Source organism: Sus scrofa, chromosome 2 (assembly GCF_054392235.1).
Source record: "Sus scrofa isolate SSC_HxYL_T2T_F1_AM1 chromosome 2, Sscrofa_HxYL_maternal_Yorkshire_Landrace_v2.0, whole genome shotgun sequence".
NCBI classification, from domain to species: Eukaryota; Metazoa; Chordata; class Mammalia; order Artiodactyla; family Suidae; genus Sus; species Sus scrofa.
The window spans coordinates 157,994,021-158,016,587 of NC_139384.1; the positions used below are offsets into that span (position 1 = coordinate 157,994,021).

General features: G+C 38.7%; 1 protein-coding gene across 8 annotated transcripts in view; it reads left to right on the forward strand.

Moving 5' to 3' along the window:
* RBM27 (RNA binding motif protein 27) overlaps window positions 1-22,567 on the forward strand; it is a 75,591-nt gene that overhangs the window by 25,755 nt on the left and 27,269 nt on the right. For 4 of the 8 annotated variants that reach the window (XR_014838984.1, XR_014838985.1, XM_003124070.7 and 1 more), the window contains 6 exons: window positions 2,812-2,946; window positions 12,249-12,413; window positions 14,500-14,649; window positions 18,173-18,317; window positions 18,697-18,850; window positions 20,622-20,918. Coding sequence is in view for 5 of the 8 variants with exons in the window: in XM_003124070.7 (XP_003124118.4) it covers window positions 2,812-2,946; window positions 12,249-12,413; window positions 14,500-14,649; window positions 18,173-18,317; window positions 18,697-18,850; window positions 20,622-20,918 (1,046 nt within the window). In the remaining 3 variants the exon portion in view is untranslated. Of the gene's footprint in view, window positions 1-2,811; window positions 2,947-12,248; window positions 12,414-14,499; window positions 14,917-15,446; window positions 18,318-18,696; window positions 18,851-20,621; window positions 20,919-22,567 lie in introns of those variants that run through there. The other 4 variants (XM_085014923.1, XR_014838986.1, XM_085014925.1 and 1 more) reach the window with 4 other exon arrangements.

Here is a 22,567-nt window from a genome sequence, read left to right on the forward strand (position 1 = left end):
CGAAAACTCTCCCTGTTGTTTTTTTTTTTTTAATTGTCTAGGCTCCTTTTTTTTTTTTTTTTTTTGAAGTACGTTTGAAATGTATCATTTCACCAGTATGTACTTCAATATGAATCTCTTTAATTATAAGGTCTTCAGAAAAAATGCTCATTATGCTGTTACCATATTCACCAATATTAAGAGTAAGAAATGTTTAAACATGATTTAAAAAATCTTAATAGTTTCTGGTTTAACAGAAAAGACAAAATTATTTTTCACTTTTTTCTAGAACTTTATTACAATCCTGTGTGCTCTCTTTATTAACAGGAAACTTTTTTTTAATAATGGTTTTTATTTTTTCCATTATAGCTGATTTACTAAATCTTTTAAATGTAACAAAATTCTAGGGCAAATAGTTTTATATGTGTACAAAGATGTAATAAAAAATAGCTACTTGAAGACATTTAACATTTTACGCGTTGGCAAATTATTTTAAAAAATGATTGTCAGGGAGTTCCCACCATGATGCATTGAAAATGAATCCGGGGAGTTCCCATCGTGGCGCAGTGCTTAATGAATCCGACTAGGAACCATGAGGTTGCGGGTTCGGTCCCTGCCCTTGCTCAGTGGGTTAACGATCCGGCGTTGCCGTGAGCTGTGGTGTAGGTTGCAGATGCGGCTCGGATCCCGCGTTGCTGTGGCTCTGGCGTAGGCCGGTGGCTACAGCTCCGATTCAACCCCTAGCCTGGGAACCTCCATATGCCGCGAGAGCGGCCCAAGAAATAGCAAAAAAAAAAAAAAGAAAATGAATCCGACTAGTAACCATGAGGTTGTGGGTTTGATCCCTGGCCTCACTCAGTGGGTTAAGGGTCCAGCATTGCCATGAGCTGTGGTGTTTGTAGGTTGAAGATTTAGCTCAGATCCTGTGTTGCTGTGACTGGTGTAGGCCGGCAGCTGTAGCTCCGATTCAACCCCTAGCCTTGGAAGCTCCATGTGCCATGGCTGTGGCCCTAAAAAGAAAAAAAAACAAAAAGATTGTCAGAGTTCCTCTGTGGCTCAGTGGGTCAAGGAATTGGCATTGTCACTGCAGTCCTCAGGTCTTTGTCTTGGCACGGGTTGATCCCTGACTTGGGAACTTACAGATGCTATGGACACAGCCAAGAAAAAAAAAATTGCTGTTCAGTTTACTTAATTGGTACTTTTTCAACTTTTGTTTTTTGGCCTTGCCTGCATCAGGCAGAAGTTCCCAGGCCAGGGAGCCTGCATCATTTAAGTGACACTGCTGGATCTTTAACCCACTAGGCCACAAGGAAGCTCCTTAACTTTGTTTTTTTCAACTTCTAATTTCTTATATCATTAAAGACTCACAAGAAGTTTCAAAAAAGTTTTGCATGCTTCCATTCACATAGGTTTCCTGCAGTAACATTCTCTATAGAGCACATTTTCATTAAAGTTGATAGTTTAATGCATAGATTTGGTTAATGGAAATATGGTTCTTTTAACAGCATTTGTGAATATTTAATATTGTTACATAAACTGTAATTATGAAGTTCAAGTTGCAATTTTTCTTCCCAGATAAAATGGCATTTTTGGTATATATAAATTCCCATAATAAAAGATCTTATCTCATTGTGGGAACATATCTGTTTAAAAGTTAAATCCAAGAATGTTACCTCCACAGCTCCCAACATTTTGCTATGAAAAATTTGAAACAGGAGTTCCCATTGCGGCTCAGTGGTTAATGAATCCGACTAGGAACCATGAGGTTGTGGGTTCGATCCCTGGCCTTGCTCAGTGGGTTAAGGATCCAGCGTTGCCGTGAGCTGTGGTGTGTGTTGCAGATGCAGCTCGGATCCCGCTGTAGGCTGGCAGCTACAGCTCCGATTCGACCCCTAGCCTGGGAACCTCCATATGCCACAGGAGCGGCCCTAGAAATGGCAAAAAAGACCAAAAAAAAAAAAAAATTGAAGCAAACAAGAATACTAATCACCTGGGTTCTACAATTAACATTTTACTGTATTGGTGTTATTACATATCTTTCCGTCTCTCTATTTTTAGTTTTAATGCATCTCACAGTATACTGTAGACATCAGTACACTTAAACATGTTTATCAGTAACTTAAGAGTTCTGTAGAATTTTACCATCATTCCAGAAAGTTTGTTCAAGTCCCTTGCCACCCTTTTGCCACTCCCACCCTCCAAAGGCAACCACTTCTGCCATTTTTCCGCCCTAGATTAGCTTTGTCTGTGACAGAACTAAAATGTCATTTTTTTGGCCATGTCTGCAGGCATGCAGAAGTTCCCACACCAGAGATCAAGCCCTTGCCACAGCAGTGACCCAAGCCACTATGGTAACAATGCTGGATCCTTAACCATGCAACTTTTTTTTTTTTTCTTTTTTCTTTTTTGGGGCTACGCCCGAGACATATGGAAGTTCCCAGGCTAGGGGTCTGATCAGAGCTGTAGCTGCTGGCCTATACCACAGCCACAGCCATATGGGATCTGAGCCGAGTCTGCGACCTACACCACAGCTCATGGCAATGCCAGATCCCCAACCCACTGAGCAGGGCCAGGGTTCGAACCCTTGTCTGCGCGGATACTCATCTGAATTGTTTTTGCTGTGCCACAATGGGAATTCCCATGTAACTTTTAAAATGTCATTTTAATTAATTATGCGGCTCAGTGTCTAAGCATGTGCACATCAACTTCCTTAATTCTGTTCTAAACCCAAATAAGTATTTTGATTATGAATATCCAGATTAGCACTCAGTATAGTATTTTTATTAGTTAGGAAATATTAGTGCTTAACCTTTCATTGTTTGTTGTCTGTAGGACCACCCATAACACAGTCAAGCTTGATAAACAACCGTGACCAGCCTGGGACAAGTGCAGTGCCCAATCTTGCACCAGTGGGAGCAAGACTACCTCCTCCTTTACCCCAGAACCTCCTTTATACAGTGTCAGAACGTGAGTAAATGTTTGACTTAAGATTGCCAGAAAAAAGCACGTTTTCTTGAATAGTCTTACACTTAAAGAAAAAGTTCGGAGTTCCCATTGTGGCTCAGCAGTAATGACCCCTACTAGTATCCACGAGGTTGTGGGTTCAATCCCTGGCCTCACTCAGTGGGTTAAGGATCCAGTGTTGCCATGAGCTGTGGTGTAGGTCACAGACATGGCTCAGATCCCACGTGGATGTGGCGTAGGCCAGCAGCTGTAGCTCCGATTTGACCCCTAGCCTGGTAACTTCCATATGCTGCGGGTTTGGCCCTAAAAAAAAAGTACAATTAATTTCGGTTTCTGCGGACCATGCTATATAAAGCTGTGTTTATGGTCCCAAAACAGTTTACTGTTTGGTTATATTGTCTAGCTGTATTTTAATTATGTGTGATGATGAGAGAGCAGGGCCAGGCCCTCTGAATTGGAGAAGGCTTCTTTGCTATGGAGTAGCAACATTTAGTCTCCTCTGCTGGAGGAATTTCACTTGGAAGCTTCCGTTCAAAAATTATTCCTCTGAATTTTCAAAATGCAAGGCTTATCTTCTAAGAGTATACAGAAGATTGGGTACAATATGCTTAAATAACTACTTGTAATGCCGAAGTGAAGATAGTATAGCATCATTTAAACTGTAATGTTTAGTGGCTAGGCTATTTTGTGACATTTATGTCTAACTGTAATTTTTTTTTTTTTTGCATCCTAATTCTCTTTTATTTCTTAACTGTTTTTGTTGTTTGTTTTTAGTTTGCTAAGGCTTTAAAAAAATTCCTTTTTCCAAAAACATAAAAATAAGGTAGTTGGTTGTTAAAAATATCAGACCGTGAGATTTTCTTTCCACAGTAGGTAAATTTATGGATAAATTCATCTGTTTATCATAAATATTTCTTCATCTCTGTCATGCCATGAAGAGGCAGCTCAGCAAATTAAGCCCCAGTTCAAATTCTGGTTCCATCCATTATGTTCATTGTGACCTTAGGCAAGTTACTTCTTTGTATCCTAATTTCCTCTTTTGTAAAATAGAAAAATAGCATTACTCACCTCGTTAAGGTTGTTTTGGGGAAGAAGTGGGTTAATATATATAAAGCATCTAGGATAGTGTCTGGCATCTAGAAGTTAATATAAAGATTAGTTGTTATCATTTTATAGTTATTATTCTCATCAATTTCAGCCTCCTTAAATCAAACCCTGTTATCTTCCTCAGTCTCTGCTACCTCCACTCTCCCTGTCTGTCTTTGTTAATGAAAATAACATTCACTTAATTGAATTGAAACCTGAAAGCATGATTTGACTCATTGCTTTGTTTTTTTATAGCTAGTTAATAAAAAAATCCTTCCTCTTTTTCTTTGAAGCATCCCTTTCTCTCTTTTCCTGCTGTGGCTCCTGCCCTCATCCACACTGGAACCACTTCACATTTTGGATTATTGCTGCAGTCTTCTTGGTTCCATTATGTTTGACCACTGCCTTCCCTACACCACAGCACGTAATGCTGCTGAGCTAGTTTCCCTGAGAAAACCAGCCATGACAGTCCCTTATGAGAACTCTGCAGTGGCCACTATTCTGTCCTCAACCATAGATGGACCTCTTTCTGTGGCTTCTCTTTCTATAATTGAGTCCCCACTTCTTTTTTTTTCTTCACAATAGCATTGTTTAGAAAATACTACAAAACAACATAAACATTTATAGCAAAGGGTCGCTTATAGGACATGTGTTTAAGGATCTATGAAATCTATGAAATTCCTCCCCTCCTTAAATAGGAGGAATATTTATAAATATATTGACATAGATGTCCAGTGTCAAAATTTATAAAACAGTATCGTTATGCTCCACTGATATAAAACAATATGTGTACATCTACATATGTATATAAAATAGATGTCTGAAAGAATGTTCACAGAAATTTTAATAATGGTTTCTTCTTTTTTTTTTTGTCTTTTTGCCATTTTTTGAGCCCCTCCTGCGGCATATGGAGGTTCCCAGGCTAGGGGTCTAATCAGAGCTGTAGCCGCCAGCCTATACCAGAGCCACAGCAACACGGGATCCGAGCTGCGTCTGCGACCTACACCACAGCTCACAGCAACGCCGGATCCTTAACCCACTGAGCAAGGCCAGGGATTGAACCCGAAACCTCATGGTTCCTAGTTGGATTCACAAACCACTGAGCCACGATGGAAACTCCAATAATGGTTTCTTCTGAATGGCAGAATCTAGGGTGATTTTTACTTTCTTTTTTTTTATGATTTCTATGCTTTCATTATAGTTGGTTTCCAGTGTTCTGTCGATTTCTACTGTACAGCAAAGTGACCCAGTCATACATGTGTAAATTTTTTTCTCACGTTATCCTCCATCATGTTCCATCACAAGTGGGCATACAGTTCCCTGTGCTGTACAGCAGGACCTCATTGCTTAGCCACTCCAAATGCAATGGTTTGTATGTACTAACCCTAGACTCCCAGTCCCTCCCACGTTTCCTCACTTCTTGATAGTGTTTTTACTATTGTGTTGTATGGCATTGTAAAATATTACATGTATTTTTATGGTTAGGCCAGTTATACCCTGTCTGTGTGCCTGTCATGACTCAACTTCATTTTCTTCTCTTCATTCCTGGCAATATGCTTTGTCTCCCCTTTCTGCAAGGCGCAAATCTCCTAGGTGATGAGGAACATTATTGCTCTCTTCTGAACTCCTGCAGTAGCAGAAAGCATTTCTTGTGTAATGGCATGTCATGTGTGTAGCCCTACTATTTGATGTGTTTCCACTTAGGTAAATCTTTTGTTCAGGTGTGCTGCTTCAAAACAGAAATCACATCTGATCCTTAATTGTCTATCCTCTTTTACTGATTTCAGTCTTGTAACTACTATAGTGTCTTGTTACAGTGCATATTTGTTTTATGGCTTCTCTCACTTTCTTAACTGTGGGAAGTTTCAAACTTATATGAAAATAAAGAAGTTAAGTCTAACAAACTCCCGTGTTCTCATCACCCAGCTTCAGCATTTACCCGATGTTATTTCATTTATTCTTCCCGGAGTCGGTTCTTAACATTATTTCTTAATGCTTTTGGATTTGTAAATATAAAAAATAGATTGTTTATCTGAGAGTCTTTTGCAGATGACACATTTTCATATTGTTAAATTTAGCATTGTGACTCATGAGAAAAGTTCCATTTTGTTTTTAATTTATTGAAAAAGACAATTACCATTTATTTTAATATTAAGTTTGACATTGTGACTATAGAAATTCTATTTTGATTTTAATTAAAAAATATCTGGCAGTTACCATTTATTTCAGTGACTTAACCTAATATTCATTAATTCAGCAGATATTTATTGAGGACCTACTAAGTGCCAGCATTGTGCTGTACTCTAGGGAGCCAAGATGAACAAAAATCTAACTTCATGTTACTTGAAGATGACTTTTCTATTATTTTTAAAAGCCAGACTATTTTTGGTGTATCATTAAAGGCCTTTTATTTGTTTGTTTATTTATTTATTTGCTTTTTTTTAGGGCTGCACTGGCAGCATATGGAGGTTCCCAGGCTAGGGGTCTGTCCAATAGGGGAGCTGCAGCTGTTGGCCTACACCACAGCCACAGCAACACAGGCTCTGAGCCGCATCAGTGTTCCAATACCACAGCTTACGGCACTGCCAGATCCTTAACCCACTGAGTGAGGCCTGGAATTGGAACCCACACCCTCATGGTTCCTAGTTGGATTTGTTTCCGCTGTACCATGACAGACACTCCCCATTAAAGGCCTTTTAGAACAGAAGTTTCAAGCTTCTGTTTTTCAGAGGCTGGTAATATTTCTATGAAGACTTTGGGGACCAGTTCAGTTAGCAGCTTTCTTATCTTGCCATGTTAAGGACTGTATATGAAGACTTCTAATATTTCAAGTTTAAAAAAATATTCTTATACCAAAATAAATCAGAATAAAGGACAGTACTTTTAAATTTGGCTTTATGAAAGTTCCTGTGTGGCTCATTGGGTTAGGGTTGTCGTTACTGCAAGGGCTTAGGTCACTGCTATGGCATGGGTTTGATCCCTGGCCCAGGTACTTCTGCATGCCGTAGGCACAACCAACAAAATGAAAACAAAAACAAATTTGGCTTTATGAAGTATTGTTACATTTTCTTCCCATTTTTATTTTGGATCAGTAAAAGGCATTAGCTTTCCTATTGACATTTGTTAATTACTGCTTTAGAGGATAGTTTTATATGCTGTGTCAATGTTTATTAGCAGATATAGTTGGTTGGCAACTGAACATTTTGAAAGCTACAGAATATTCTATATTGGACAATTTAAAACTGCTGTGTAAACTACTTCGTTTCTTAAAAGTTAGAATTTGATTCTAAAGTTTATAGAGAAATTTGAAAACCTGTGAGATAGTTTGTGGTAATCAGAACATTAGAAACATTTTTTTGGTGTGATGTAGTTTGTCATTTATAAATTCTTTCTATTCATTTTATTTAAAAATAGTTGGGTTTTTTTTTTAATTGCCTTTCAGACAAATAAGTTGAATTCTTCAAATTGTTCAGGTTTACTTTTTAAGTGCTGTAATTGATAATTTCAAAAAAATTAGAACTTGCTTCAGTTCAAATTTAAGTAAAAAAGCTATATGTATGTTTGCAGTGTAATAGAGAACTGGAGCTATCCTTAAATTTTAATGAGTCAGGAAAGTTTAAATTATGGATTTTTTTGTCATTAAAATTCATAGCATAGAAAATTTAAGTGAAGAACAGTATATCATACAGTGTTTAGTTATGTCAGTTGCAACCCAGATAAACAGGAAAATTAAGTCTGGATTTTTGGAGGTAAGAATAGGAGTCTCCTCAGTGCTAGGTACTGGCAGTGTACAGATGAATAAGAAATTATTTTGCTCCTAAGAAGCTAAAAATCTAACAGCAGGAAAGAAATATGTTAAAGATACAAACCCACAAAAACCAATTGCGGTGTGTTTTTGCTGTTAAAACTAAATGAAGAGGGTGCTTCAGAAACACAGGTAACAAACTGATTCTGCCCCAAGTAAAACCTTCATCTAGTTTGTAATTATTGCTTGTTTTGGAAGAGAACAATTGAATGTTAAAAGAATAAAAAAAATTGCCCCACTATAAAACTGAGTAGAATATATGTGGCTCCTGACAATGCTGTTTAAAAGTTAATATTAGAGTTCCCAGGTGGCACACGGGGTTAGGGATCCCTTATCAATGCTGGCAGTTCAGTCCCTGACCCAGGAACTTCTGCATGTCACAGAAGTAAGTGCTTCAACATTTTACCCACATTTGAAGTCACCCATTCAGTGTGTCCTTCCAGGATAGGACTCTTTTTTTTTTTTTTTTTCATCTTCTTGGGGCCATACCTGTGGCATATGGAGGTTCCCAGGCCAGGAGATCAAATTGGAGTTGTAGCTGCCGGCCTACACCACAGCAATGCTAGATCCAAGCCATGTCTGCAACCTACACTGCAGCTCACGGAGGTGCATATATAACATCCTAGATTCCAGAGACTGATTTTTAGATTGAAGCCGGTCTTCATTTGTATTTATATGAATTACTTTTATCTTTCAGAAAATAAATTTCCTATTATTAGCTATGTAAAATTATTTAAACACTGTATTCTTAAACTTGAGATTCCTAATTTAATCTGTGGAACAAACAATATTTTTGGGTGTACAATCATGGATTTTGATGTCTAATACAGTCAGTCAGTCTCCAATAGGGTCATTGTATATTGTCTAGAGTTTCTCTCCCCTTGTGTTAGTAGTTGTCATATCGCCAATTTCAAATAATGTCTAATGAATATCAAATAAAGATACTCATCCAAAGAAATACTTAATTGTCATTGGATAGTTTTAGTAAATAGATTTTCATCCTTTCTTTAAGTATTGAGTTCCTACTATGTGCCAGGCACCATTTAGTCCCTAGAACTTAAGAAGGTGTGCCAAGGACTTTTGGTGTTTTTTTTTTTTTTTTTTTTTTTTATTGTCTTGATACGTTTATTGGACTTTGGGTTTTAATAGAGAAGAAACATAATAAATATAACCAGTAATTGGAAGGCATAGCTTTTTATTTTTTCTGTCTGAGCTTTTAGTTTAAAGCTCAGGAGTTCCTATTGTGGCTCAGCAATAATGAACCCAACTAGTATCACTGAGGATGTGGGTTGATCCCTGCTCTTGCTCAGTGGATTAAGGATCTGGCATTGCCACAAGCTGCAGCATAGTTTGCAGATGTGGCTTGGATCTGGTGTTGCTGCAGTTGTGGTGTAGACTGGCAGCTGCAGCTCCAATTTAACCCCTAGCCTGGGGACTTCCATATGCCATGGATGTAGTCCTAAAAAGAAAAAGGAAAATTACAAAGAGTACCTAAAAGTTTAGTTTGAATAAAGACCATGTTCAGCTGATTAGAGTTAGTGTTAAATGTGAAAATGTTGCCATCCGGCATAGAAGTTAAACGAACAACTTAAGATAGGAGCATAAACTTGGGACTTCTGCAATTGGGAATCATTCAGTCACTCCTAACTGATCAAAAAAACTTAATTGAATGAATCTAAATTTTGATTGACTTATCTTCACCGTTATTATAACCAATTTGATTTTTTAAAACTTTTTATTACGGAAAATTTCAAATACACACAGCAAGAGAGCAAATATTGTAGTAATCTTCATTACTCATTTATAAGCTTTCACATTTATCAACAAATGGTTAGTTGCGCTTCATCTACGACTCACCCCTCCCTGATCTGAACATTTTAGAGTAACTCCCAAACTTAACATTTTATCTGTGAAAACTTCATTATGTATCTCTACAAGATAAGGGCTAAACACACATAGGCACAATTACTGTACTTTATCACAGTCATAGAATATTTGTAACAGCTTATTACTATTGTCGAGTATTCAGTGTTCCCAAGTCCCTGTTGTATCACAGATGTTCCTGTATAGCTATGTCATTTGAAGCTGGGTCCAAACAAGGCTATATATTACACTTAATTGATATGCTTAAGTCTTTAAATTTGTAACAATTTTTCCTACCTTTTTTCTTCTTGAAAAGGTGGAGGAAGTTTTTGTCCTGAAGAATTTTTCCACATTCTGACTGGGCACGTAGCATATCCCCTGGTGTCATTCAGCACACACCTGTATCCCCTGTATTTCCTGTAAATGAGAGGTTTAGTTTAGAGACTTAATTAGGTTCACAGTTGTCTTCTTTCATGTGACTATTTTATTGATGGGGTTATGTACTTCCTGCTGCAGCGAATCATCATCATGATCTACGTAGTATCAAGTTGTCTCCTTTGTGTCTTACGTGTATTGATCGGTGTACAGGTGTTTTCATCCTGTTCTATCCATTTAAAAAGCTCCTCATGGTCATTTGTGATCCCTGTCTAGATATCATTTCGTTTGGGATATTCTAATTTGATGCTTTCTTAGACGTTTTTTGGCTGCCATTCTCTGTTAACCATTTGGTCAAACTGAAAAACAATTTTTATGGGAAAGACAGGAAAAATGCTTGTGCCTTTTCATTTATCAGTTTTTAAAAAATGAGTTGGTTTCCTAGTATCTTCCAAATGGGCCATTGTATTTTTTTTAAGTATTACTATGAACTGATGAATTTTAAACATTTGACATGTTTCACCTCATTATGGCCCTCCGATGTTCAGTTTAGCTCATCTTTGACTGTTGCGAGCCTCTTCGTGTTGGCTTCTGTAGTTTGCTTGGTTATGTTTTTGACATGCTAGTGTCTCGTAGCCCTTTTGCTTCTGGAAGGGCTAGGTATACCAAGGTCTACCAGGCTCATTTTACAAATTTTCTACCTAGATCTAGAATCAGCCTTTTAGCTAAGGAACCATCTCTTTTTGAAATAGTATTTAGAGACTGAATAGGTATTGTTAAAGAAAACTAGGCTTCGTTTGAATAAGCAACCATCTTTCTGAAGTGTCTTAAGTGCATGTTCTTTGTCATTTGTTTCAAAATTTAAACCAGTCCCATGGGCTGAGATTGTACTTCCCACTCCTCTCTTTAGCACACTATTTTATTCTGCAAGGAATTCTCTGCAAGTAGGTCATGCTTACATCTGTTTTCAGATCATTGAGGATTTGCAAAATTGTTTTGGCAATGTAATGGTTGGATGATCAGGTACATATTGAAAGCATGGTGCTTAGTACACAGTTACATGGTCTGCTTATGCTTTGTGACTTGTTACCTCCTCTGCTCTAGCTACAGTGGAGAAGGGTGGTAAAGTTTAGCACATCTGTTTCTTCTCTACATTCACTGTGACATCAGGGGTTGCTTTGTGACTTATTAAATGTATTAAAAGTCTTCTGAACTGCTACAACTTTATATAAGGACATTTCATCAGGTGTTAAAAAAACCTCTAAATTCACTTTGTTTTGTGTCACATAGTGGATGTCTGATATAAAATACTGAGTAAATCTTAAAAGTAGGTCTCATATGAGGTAGTCGGTGAAAAAGATACTGTTAAATAACCAACGAAAGGGGAGTTCTGCTTCCTGATATCTTGTCTTTTTTAAATCTTGTTCTGGAAAATTTGGCTTAATTGCTTCTGACATTCTTGCATCAGTATATATAGAATCTAAATATACTTTCTTTTCAAGAGTGGTCTGTATGTCTGAGGTAATTTCAGGTGTACAGCGGCTGGTCTTTATCTGGGATTTTGTCCTTTTTTTTTCTTTCCCTGTATTTGTTATCCACCTGCCCAGAAGGTAACAAATTTTCACTGTCTTGTTTAATTTTTTTCTTTTGAACATTTCTTATTCTCTGTGAGGGTATGCTTGTGGGGGAGTGTTTTTGTTTTTTTAAGTTCCTTTATTATTTTTCTTTGTTCTGCTCCCAGATATGGGAGGATAGTTGGAGCATATCCGAAATTATATGAGTTCTCGGGGGAGTGTCTTACTTATTTTTCAAATTTGTGTGACAGCCTTCGTTCATAACCACGTCTAATAACTTTTCTAATAACTTGATGTGGTTGATTGTTCAGTTTTGGGTACAATCAACACGTAAGTTACTCCATTTAAGATGATAAAGAAAATGTAGATTATCTAGTCATACTACCTAATTCTTTCTCTCTCTTTATTCCTCAACACATCCTAACCCGTTGCATGTCTGTCTGTTCCTTGAGTTTGAAAGAATCTTAGTAACATCTTTCTTAAGAACCGTTCACCTTGGTATACTTTCTTTGTTCTTGGCTCAAGCCTCAGGAAGTAGATCATTACCTAAGAGAAGCTTGTGACTCTGAATCCCAGCTGCCCTCCTATTCTCTCCTCTGTAGGACAGCCCATGTACTCTCGCGAACATGGTGCTGCTGCATCTGAGCGACTTCAGTTGGGGACACCGCCTCCTCTGTTGGCAGCTCGTTTGGTGCCACCTCGAAACCTCATGGGATCCTCCATTGGGTACCATACCTCAGTCTCCAGCCCCACCCCTCTGGTCCCAGGTAAGCTTTGCTACAGATGGCCATCCACCACTGTGGTCTTTTGTACCATAAACTGGCTGGCCTAGGAGGTGACCTGGTATGCCCATCTGCTATCACAGACTCTCATGAAAGCTCTAGGTGGTTTTACTTTCTGTTCTCTGCTTCTTTGGTTTGTCTCTAGTGGCTCCTGGATGATTAGGCCTCCTGTGTGTCTGTCATCTCTGGTGTCCTTTGTATTTACCTCCAGTGCCTCGGTAACTAAGGGCATGCTAGTTCCTTGAACTAGTTTCTAATCTGATAGCTTGGAAGAGGCTGTCTACTTGAATGTTTTCTAATCCATTATGTGTTACAAGAAAAACAAGGTTAATTTTTCTTTAAAGCAAAAACCTCTAATTTCTTGCTGATGGTGGATAAACATGTCTCTTTCCCCTCTGCCCCTCGTTTGTTAAATGGACTGGTTGTGTATAATATGATTTCTTGAAAACGCTTCCCTCCTGTTGACATGTACATTCTGAAGATCTGTGGAGTGCTCTGAGGGTGTCTCATGAGGTTTTTAACATGTTTCACTTTGCCTTTAAATGTCGGTTCATCATAATTAACTAAAGGACTTTCAAGTTTCTTGGGACTCTGGGTATTCCCAGGAATTGTAATAACAAGGCCATTTGATTATGTAATTTCTTTAAAACTTTCTGCAGCCATTCTGTAGGAGGTTTTGTCAAGAGTACCAAGTGGTAACTGAAAACTTTTAAATCATAATTTGCTGACTTATATTCTGAATTGTAGAAGTGATTGACTAGTAATAAAAATCTGGGAGTTCCCATTGTGACGCAGCGGAAATGAATCCAACTAGTGTCCATGAGGGTGTGGGTTCGATCCCTGGCCTTGCTCAGTGGTTTGGGGATCTGGCGTTGCCATGAGCTGTGGTGTAGGTTGTGGGCATGGTTTGGATCCCGTGTTGCTGTGGCGTAGGTCAGCAACTGTAGTTCTGATTTGACTCCTAGCCTGGGAGGCCCTTAAAAAACAAAGATCTGAATGTATCTTAGCTTGTAGCTGAAACCAAGTATGAATGACAAAGGAATTTTTCCATTCAGGAAAAAAAAGGATGCGGAGATTTATAAATCACAATTGCAAGAATCAGTGTCTTTATTCATTCTTAATCCTTCTTTCATTTTATGTAGAATGAAGAGTATGTTTTGGAAATCAACATGTTCAGAATTTTTTTTAAACACTGACAAGATATTTATTTAGCATTATAATTATTTTTCTTGTTTTTTTTTTTTTTTTTTTTCTCTTTTTACGGTCACACCTGAAGTGTATGAAAGTTCCCAGGCTAGGGGTTGAATTAGGACTGCAACTAAGGCCTATACCATAGCCACAGCTACACTGGATCTAAGCCACGTCTGTGACAGTGCTGCAGCTTGCAGCAATGCTGGATCCTTAACCCACTGAGTGAGGCCAGGGTTCGAACCTGCATCCTCATGGAGGCTCTGTTGGGTTCTTAACTCACTGGGCCACAGTGGGAACTCTCAGCATTAAAATTGTAAAAATTTATAGCTGTAGAGAAAACATAGGGAACATGATGAAAGTAGCATTGATGAGGTGGGTGGAATTTATTTAGCTGTTTAAAGCATTTGAAATATGTTTTATATATGAAATTGGCTGTTACCTGTCTGATTTAAAGTATAGATTACCAAATTAATAGATTGATTTTCCCCCTAATTTTTAGAGTACCTATAAATTGGTGAGGCATGAAGAGGAAACTCAACTGGTTCTTTATATGTGGTGTTCTTTGTGAAAATTTTCTCTTAAAAATGTGCACTGATATTTGCATTAGGTGATGTAGAGGACAAAAATGACTAGGTAAATAAATCTAGAAATACATCAGTGATTCACAATGGATTTGCCTATCTGTGTTTTGTGACTGGGACATTTTTTGTTTCTTAAACTTCCAGTAAGTTTATCTGTATACTATATTTCAAAGAGAAATAAATATGGGTTGACAGACTATATTTGTTGAAGAATATTCATTTTTTTGTGGTTATTTTGTTATAATAATTATTTAACTACTCTGATGTGTTATGCGTTTTGTTGTTTTGTTTTTCCTCAGATACCTATGAACCAGATGGTTATAATCCAGAAGCTCCTAGTATTACCAGTTCTGGTAGATCTCAGTATAGACAGTTTTTTTCAAGAACACAGACACAGCGCCCAAACCTGATTGGCCTAACATCTGGAGATATGGATGCAAATCCAAGAGGTGAGAACGCCTGGCACTTTTCCTCCTGCTAAATGTCATGTAAGAGTTGGATATAGCATTTCTGACCTCACTGGGGTCTAAAGTAAAACACTTTCTCTTTGAAAGGTGCTATGTGATATGTGATCATCTCAAATAAATGTGTTCATTGGTTTGGGTGTTTTTTAATTTGTTTGTTTGTTTGTTTTTAGGGCCGCAGCCCTGGCATATGGAGGTTCCCATCCCAGGCTAGGGGTTCAGTTGGAGCTACAGCCACTGCCCTACACCACAGCCACAGCAGCACAGGATCTGAGCTGCATCTGCGACCTACAGTACAGCTCATGGCAATGCTAGATCCTTAACCCACTGAGTGAGGCCGGGGATCAAACCTGAAACCTCATGGTTCCTAGTCGAATTCATTTCTCCTGCACCATGACAGGAACTCCTCAAATAAATGTTTTTGAGTAACTATCTCCAGATTATACTTTAAAGCTATAAGTGGGATTTATTTATTTATTTATTTATTATGGTCACATCCCCAGTCCAGGGATTGGGTCCAAGCTGCAGCTGCAACCTGTGTCACAGCTGCAGCCGTGCTGGTTCCTTTAACCTCCTGCTCTGGGGTGGGGATCACATTGGATCCTCTTCAGTGACACAAGCCACTGCACCCGGCTTCTTTTTTTTTTTCTTTGTCTTTTTAGGGCCGCACCCACTGCATATGGAAGTTCAGGCTAGGGAGTCTAATCGGAGCTGTAGCCACCAGCCTACACCAGAGCCACAGCGACGAGGGATCTGAGCCTCGTCTGCGACCTACACCACAGCTCAAGGCAATGCCGGATCCTTAACCCACTGAGCAAGGCCAGGTATCGAACCCACAACCTCATAGTTCCAAGTTGGATTCGTTTCCACTGCGGCATGATGGGAACTCCAGCACCTGGATTCTTAACCCATTATATCACAGCGGGAACTCTCTTTTCTATCCTGATTTTATTAACTATTTTTTATAGCCATTAGTGACACTATCACTACTACAGGGTAACAGTTTTCTGTCAAGGCCAAACCAAATGCTTTCTTCTTCTTTTTTTTTTTTTTTTTTGTCTTTTGTCCTTTCAGGACTGCACCCGTGGCATATGGAGGTTCCCAGGCTAGGAGTCTAATCAGAGCTATTGCTGCCAGCCTACCCCAGAGCCACAATGCCAGATCCGAGCTGCGTCTGCAACCTACACCACAGCTTATGGCAACGCCTGATCCTTAACCCACTGAGAGAGGCCAGGGATCGAGCCCACAGCCTCATGTTTTCTAGTTGAATTCGTTTCCGTTGCACCATGATGGGAACTCCCAAATGCTTTTTATTTTTATTTTTATTTATTTATTTGTTTGTTTATTTATTTATTTATTTTTGTCTTTGTGCTATTTCTTGGGCCACTCCCGCGGCATATGGAGGTTCCCAGGCTAGGGGTCTCATCAGAGCTGTAGCCGCAGGCCTACACCAGAGCCACAGCAACGCGGGATCCGAGCCGCGTCTGCAACCTGCACCACAGCTCATGGCAACACCGGATTGTTAACCCACTGAGCAAGGCCAGGGACCGAACCTGCAACCTCATGGTTCCTAGTTGGATTCGTTAACCACTGCGCCACGACAGGAACTCTCCAAGTGCTTTTTAATATAATCTGTCTTATTCCTTACCAACAACTCCTTAAATGAAGTACTGTTTTATTTTCACAGGTAAAGACACTGAGATAAAGATATGTCAAAGAACTTGCCCATTATTAGTTCTTTTCTGTTCTGTTCTATACATGACAGAACTATAATTTGAACCCAGGTTTATGTAATTCTAAAGAATATACTCTTACCTTCTGTACTGTAATGCATACATTATTACCAAATTATCTGAAATTAGTGGGAAGATCGTATTCTCAGAACTTTGAGTTTTTCCCTGGTCTCTGTGTACACTCATATACAGTAATCCATAGGTAAACTCTCAGTGTAGAAGTCATGCTTTTTATGCAACAGGTTTCTTGTTTTGTCACCTTGGGAAAAGTTATTTAGCCGCTAGCTATATGTCTTTCCTTTTTTTTTTTTAACCTTGCCCACACCATGCAGAAGTTCCTGTACCACAGCCGTGATGATGCTAGATCCTTAACTGCTAGGCCACCGAACTCACTGTTTCTTTCCTTTTTAATAAAGCAGTTCAGTAAAGAAAAGCGCTGGATGATGTCACGTGGTAATGATAACTACTTTAGGGAAGACATAATGGGATCTCAAATTCTAGAATATTTTATGCCATTGCAATGCTATCTTCTTTGTTAGCTTTCTGAAAACAAAGCCCTACTAGGGCAGATATCATATTTATTTTCATCACTAATGTATTCCCAAGGCGTAGTACAATTGTTGAGCTATAGCACCTTCTTAGGAAATACATATCAAATGAATCTGCCTCATAATTTCCCTAGCACACAGATGAAATGCAGCAAAATGCCCTCCACCGTATCCTTACCTGGCTTCCAGTCCTACGTTCCTGATTTTACTGTGGTGGAGTTGCTAAAGTTAGCGGGGAATACTCAAGAGTGTATAGGATAGGTTTGTGTTGATACTTACTTTTTTGTTCACACCTCTTTCCATCGTCAGCCTATTGTAAGGTCAGTTTCTTAAAAGCATTTTCATCTTAACTGTTAAGAGTGAAATGTACTAATTTATAATAATGACTTTGAGTTTTCCTCTTAGCTTTTCAGTTTGAATAATTTTAAACCTACAAAAAATCAAGAGTACTATAAACCCCTGTGGTAAACACTTTCACTTAGATTCACTATTTGTTAACATTTTGTCAGCTTGGGGCATGAATGCTCTACTTGTGTGTACATGCATTCTTCTATCTTCTCTTCCTCCTCTCTCCCTTCACATTGTTGCCTGAATCACTTGAAAGTAGATTGTGACACCTGAGGTCCTTTAGTTTATGTCTAAGAAGATACAGCGCTATGTATTGTGACACCTGAGGTCCTTTAGTTTATATCTAAGAATAAGATACAGTGCTATGTAAGCACAATATCATTGCCCTACATGAGAAAATCATAATCCCATAGTGATAGCCTTGTTGAATCACATTGGAAGACAAATAACTTCACTCTATTTGTGGCCTCATAACTTTGATCACTTGCCTAAAGCAACAGTTGTTAGAGCTCTCCATTGTAAATAATTTGTAGAGTGTGGTGCTTTGGCATCAGATAAATCTTTTTTTCTTCCAACACCCTTTTACTGATTTTTTTTTTCCCCTTCCATCGATGATTCTTGCATGAATCAGTCATTATGTTAGAGTTACCTAGGACTTTTTAAACTTGGATATTGTATTTTTTAAAAAGAAAAAAGAGGCAATCAGTAATTTATGCTCGCTCTTAAACATTTCTGAAAAGGAAGTGGTAGTAGTTTGGATGCTGTTCACAGTGCTTTTGAGCTTTTGGACTAAATATTTTAATCATTTGAAATTTCGCAAATATAATGCATTGTCTAATTATAATTGTCTAATGCATTGCTAATTTTTGTTTTCAACAGCTGCTAACATTGTCATCCAGACTGAGCCACCAGTTCCTGTTTCAATTAATAGCAACATAACCAGAGTAGTTCTTGAACCAGATAGCCGGAAAAGAGCTATGAGTGGCTTGGAAGGGCCCCTCACAAAGAAACCTTGGCTGGGAAAGTAAGATAATTTGCTAATTAGTAACATCTAATGGATGTTGTTGTTATTTTTATATGTATTAGTAAATTTGTAAAATTGAGTTATTAATTAATGATTTTCAACCTATGTCTCAAAGTTAGGGTTCCCACAGGCTTTGTTAGAATGTCTTAAACATTGAAACGTTTAATATAATTCATACTGATATTAGTAATTTGTAATACTTACTTCTAGGCCTAACCCAGTATTAAAATTATCTACCTGTTTTTTTCCCATGTGATGAGGATAATGTGAAAATTACCTAGTAATTTCAGAAGAATGTTAAGTGCTTATAAAGGACACTTATCTCTTGCCTAGGCATAATGTAGGAGAATTAACTAAGATCTATTAATATTCTTTTTAGGCAAGGAAATAACAATCAGAGTAAACCAGGATTCTTAAGAAAGAATCAGTATACAAACACCAAATTAGAAGTCAAGAAAATCCCTCAGGAATTGAACAATATCACCAAGCTCAATGAACACTTTAGCAAATTTGGAACTATCGTTAATATCCAGGTAGGTGTGGCAACGTTGGTGACAGAATCCATGTTTTTCATGTATCTTTGAAAATACTCCCATCAGTTCATCCTGCTTGAAAAAGCCGGTGATTACTCAGATCAGCTCTACTATGTGTTTTACTTGCCTGCATGTTTTTTACCCAGCCTTATGGTGGAGTTGTCATGCTGAATTTATTCTTTGAATTCATTTGGTTCTTTTTTTTTTTTTTTTTTTTTTTTTTGTCTTTTTGCCATTTCTTGGGCCGCTTCCGAGGCATACGGAGGCGAGGGGCCGAATTGGAGCTGTAGCCACTGGCCTCCGCCAGAGCCACAGCAACATGGGATCCAAGCCACCTCTGCAACCTACGCCACAGCTCATGGCAACGCCGGACCCTTAACCCACTGAGCAAGGCCAGGGATCAAACCCGCAACCTCATGGTTCCTAGTTGGATTCGTTCACCACTGTGCCACAGTGGGAACTCCTCATTTGGTTCTTTTATGCATCCTTTTCCTGAAAGACAGTTCGCCAATTATTGTATTTTTGTTCATAGTTGTGTCTCTGGATGAATAACTTTTTAACCTGATTTAGTATTCTAACTAGGTAAGATTTTTGCTAATTTCTAAGATTGTGATTTTGTCTACCAACTGACTTTCATATTGTGAAATATTAATTGGTTAAGGATGGTTCTTATTTTGGGAATTTTAGGCACTGCAGCATGTAATCTAACATAAAATAAATTGTAGCTTTTGTGTTTTGTTGTGTGCTTGTTAGATGTTTGAATTTATGAACTTGTGGTTGGGTGTTATGCTCAGGGACCTGAGCTGCTTGCTGCAGTCGGATTCTTAACCTCCTGTACCACAATGGGAAGTCCTGATTTGCTTTTTAAAAATTCCCATGTAGACTCTAATTTATATAGACCATTTGCAGTGCTTTTGGATTTACCTATCCACTGTCTTTGCTCATTTTTTATGAAGGCATTTATAATAATGCTTTTCCAAGCCTTGGCTTGTCATACATTTTAAAATTTCTTTTTGTTATTTATTTTGTTTATGGCATGTTTGGACTGACAGTGGTTTTATATTTATTTATTTGTCTTTTTAGGGCTATACCCATGACATATGGAGGTTCCCAGGCTAGGGGTCCAATCAGAGCTACAGCTGCTGACTTATTACACAGCCACAGCAATGCAGGATCCAAGCCGTATCTGTGACCTATACCACAGCTCATGGCAATGCCAGATCTTTATTAACCCACTGAGTGAAGCCAGGGATTGAACCCGCAACCTCATGGTTACTAGTCGTTTCTGCTGCGCCACAAAGGGAATTCCTGACAGTGGTTTTAAAATTTTATTTGGTCAAATCTGCTGTTTGTCTTCATAGATCCTACTTTTATAGGTATGCATAAAAAGGCTTTCCACACCCTCAGGTTATACAGCTATTCACCTTTTTTCCCTCAGTTTTTAAAGGTGTTTTTTGTTTATTATTGTAAGAAATTTTCTCTTTTGGGTATAAGATACCAGGGTATCAGGGAGTAATAGAAAACTTTTCCCCAAGTGGTTATTAACATCACTAAGATTATTTTTTAAATAATCCTATTCTTTTATATATATGATTTTTAATATAAGTATTTTTAATTTATATAATTTTGAAAACACACATCTTATCTTTCAAGGAATAGATGACTTTTACATAGGATTCATAGTGGATTTCCCACTTCTGAATTCTTTATCATTAATTTATTTGCTTAACTGTAGTCATTAATTTCTGTGTATTGTTGTTTTTTCTTATAGGTTGCTTTTAAGGGAGATCCAGAAGCAGCTCTCATCCAGTATCTTACCAATGAGGAGGCCAGAAAAGCCATTTCCAGCACTGAAGCGGTTCTAAATAACCGGTTCATTCGAGTCCTGTGGCACAGGGAAAATAATGAGCAACCAGCGCTGCAGTCCCCAACACAGCTGCTCCTGCAACAACAGCAAACACTTAGTCACTTATCACAGCCGCACCATCACCTGCCACAGCACCTTCATCAGCAGCAGGTGCTGGTGGCCCAGTCTCCTCCCTCAACGGTACATGGGGGTATTCAGAAGGTAATCTACTGGTTCACAGGGAAGCAAGGGTCCTCTGGTCCCATCCTCTGGATCAGTGTTTCTGAGGTTGCACTGTGGGCCTTCTGGCGGAGCTAGTCAGTTTGATGTGTAGACCAGCAGCATCTGATCTTCTAGGAGCTTAATAGGTATGCATTTTCTCGGGCTTCCCTGCAGCTCACTGAATCAGAATCACTGTGGATGGGGCCCAGGAATCTTTTTTATCAAGCTCTCCAGATGATTCTTACATACCCAGAAGTGTGAGAAAGGTTGTGCTGTGTCAGGATCACTTTCTGGGTGCAAATTCCTAGGCCTTATCTTCTCAGATCTACAGAGTCAGTCTCTAGATATGGAGCCCATAAATCTGCATGTTTAAGAAATATCTTTAGTGATTCTTCTCAACACTTAAGTATGATAACCATCCACCACTGAACAGCTATGAATCCAGAACAACTTCTTTGTTTTGTGTTAGAATCAGTCACTTGTCCTTCTTTTCCCTTACAGAAAAATTCTGTTCTTTTAAACATAGAAATGGAAGCCCAAGAGACTGGGATTTTGTCTGTTGTATTCATTCAATCCCTAATGCCTAAAACAAGGCCTGGCATGTGTTGCTCAAAATATATTTGAATGGGAGTTCTCACTGTGGTGCAGTGGGTTAAGAATCCTACTGCAGTGGCTCTATCTGCTGCAGAGGTATGGGTTTGATCCTTAGCCTGACACTGTGAGTTAAAGAATCTGGTGTTGCTGCATCGTGGCTAGGATTTAGTCCCTGGCCTAAGAACTTCCATGTGCTGTGGCTGTGGCCATCAAACAAATAAAACCCCATATTTGAATGGATAGATGAATGAAGGAAAGAACAAACCATCATGCTTTAGAACCATTCAGATGTTGATGGTAATGTTGTCATTTTCATTAATGATAATGTTTGAATTAAATGCATACAGATTGAAGGGAAAAAAAAAAGGAATATTTTTTAACAGTGCCTTGTGTTAACTGCGTGAATCTTGCTGTTTATTTGCAGTGAAACCTATTTTTGTCTCTCTCCCATTGAGTTTGGGCCCCAGAGTAACTGCTTCCCCTAGGTGTTGGTTGAATGGTGTATAAAAGAGTGATATTCACTTCTGTGATCCGTTAGACCCTGTTTGTTGTTGTTTGCTTGCTTGCTTTTTAGGGCTACACTTACAACATATAAAAATTCCCAGGCTAGGAGTCAAATCTGAGCTGTAGCTGCCAGCCACAGCAACACCAGATCCAAGCCTCGTCTTTGACTTACACCACATCTCACGGCAACGCCAGATCCTTAACACACTGAACAGGGCCAGGGATCGACCCTGTAACCTCATGGATACTAGTCAGCTTCATAACCCGTTGAGCCACAGTGGGAACTCCCTCTGTTTTTATGGCCATACCTGAGGCATATGAAAGTTCCCAGGACAGGGATTGAATCTGAGCCACAGCTGCGGCAATGCTGGATCCTTTAATTCATTGTGCTGGGCCAGAGATTGAACCTGTGCTGCTGCAGCTACTCAAGCCTCTATAGTCAGATTCTTAACTCATTATGCCACAACAGGAACTCTAGACCCTGTTGTGTTACTGCGGTGCAAGGTGATACTCTGTTTTTAGGGTGACCATATCACACTCATATTAAGCTA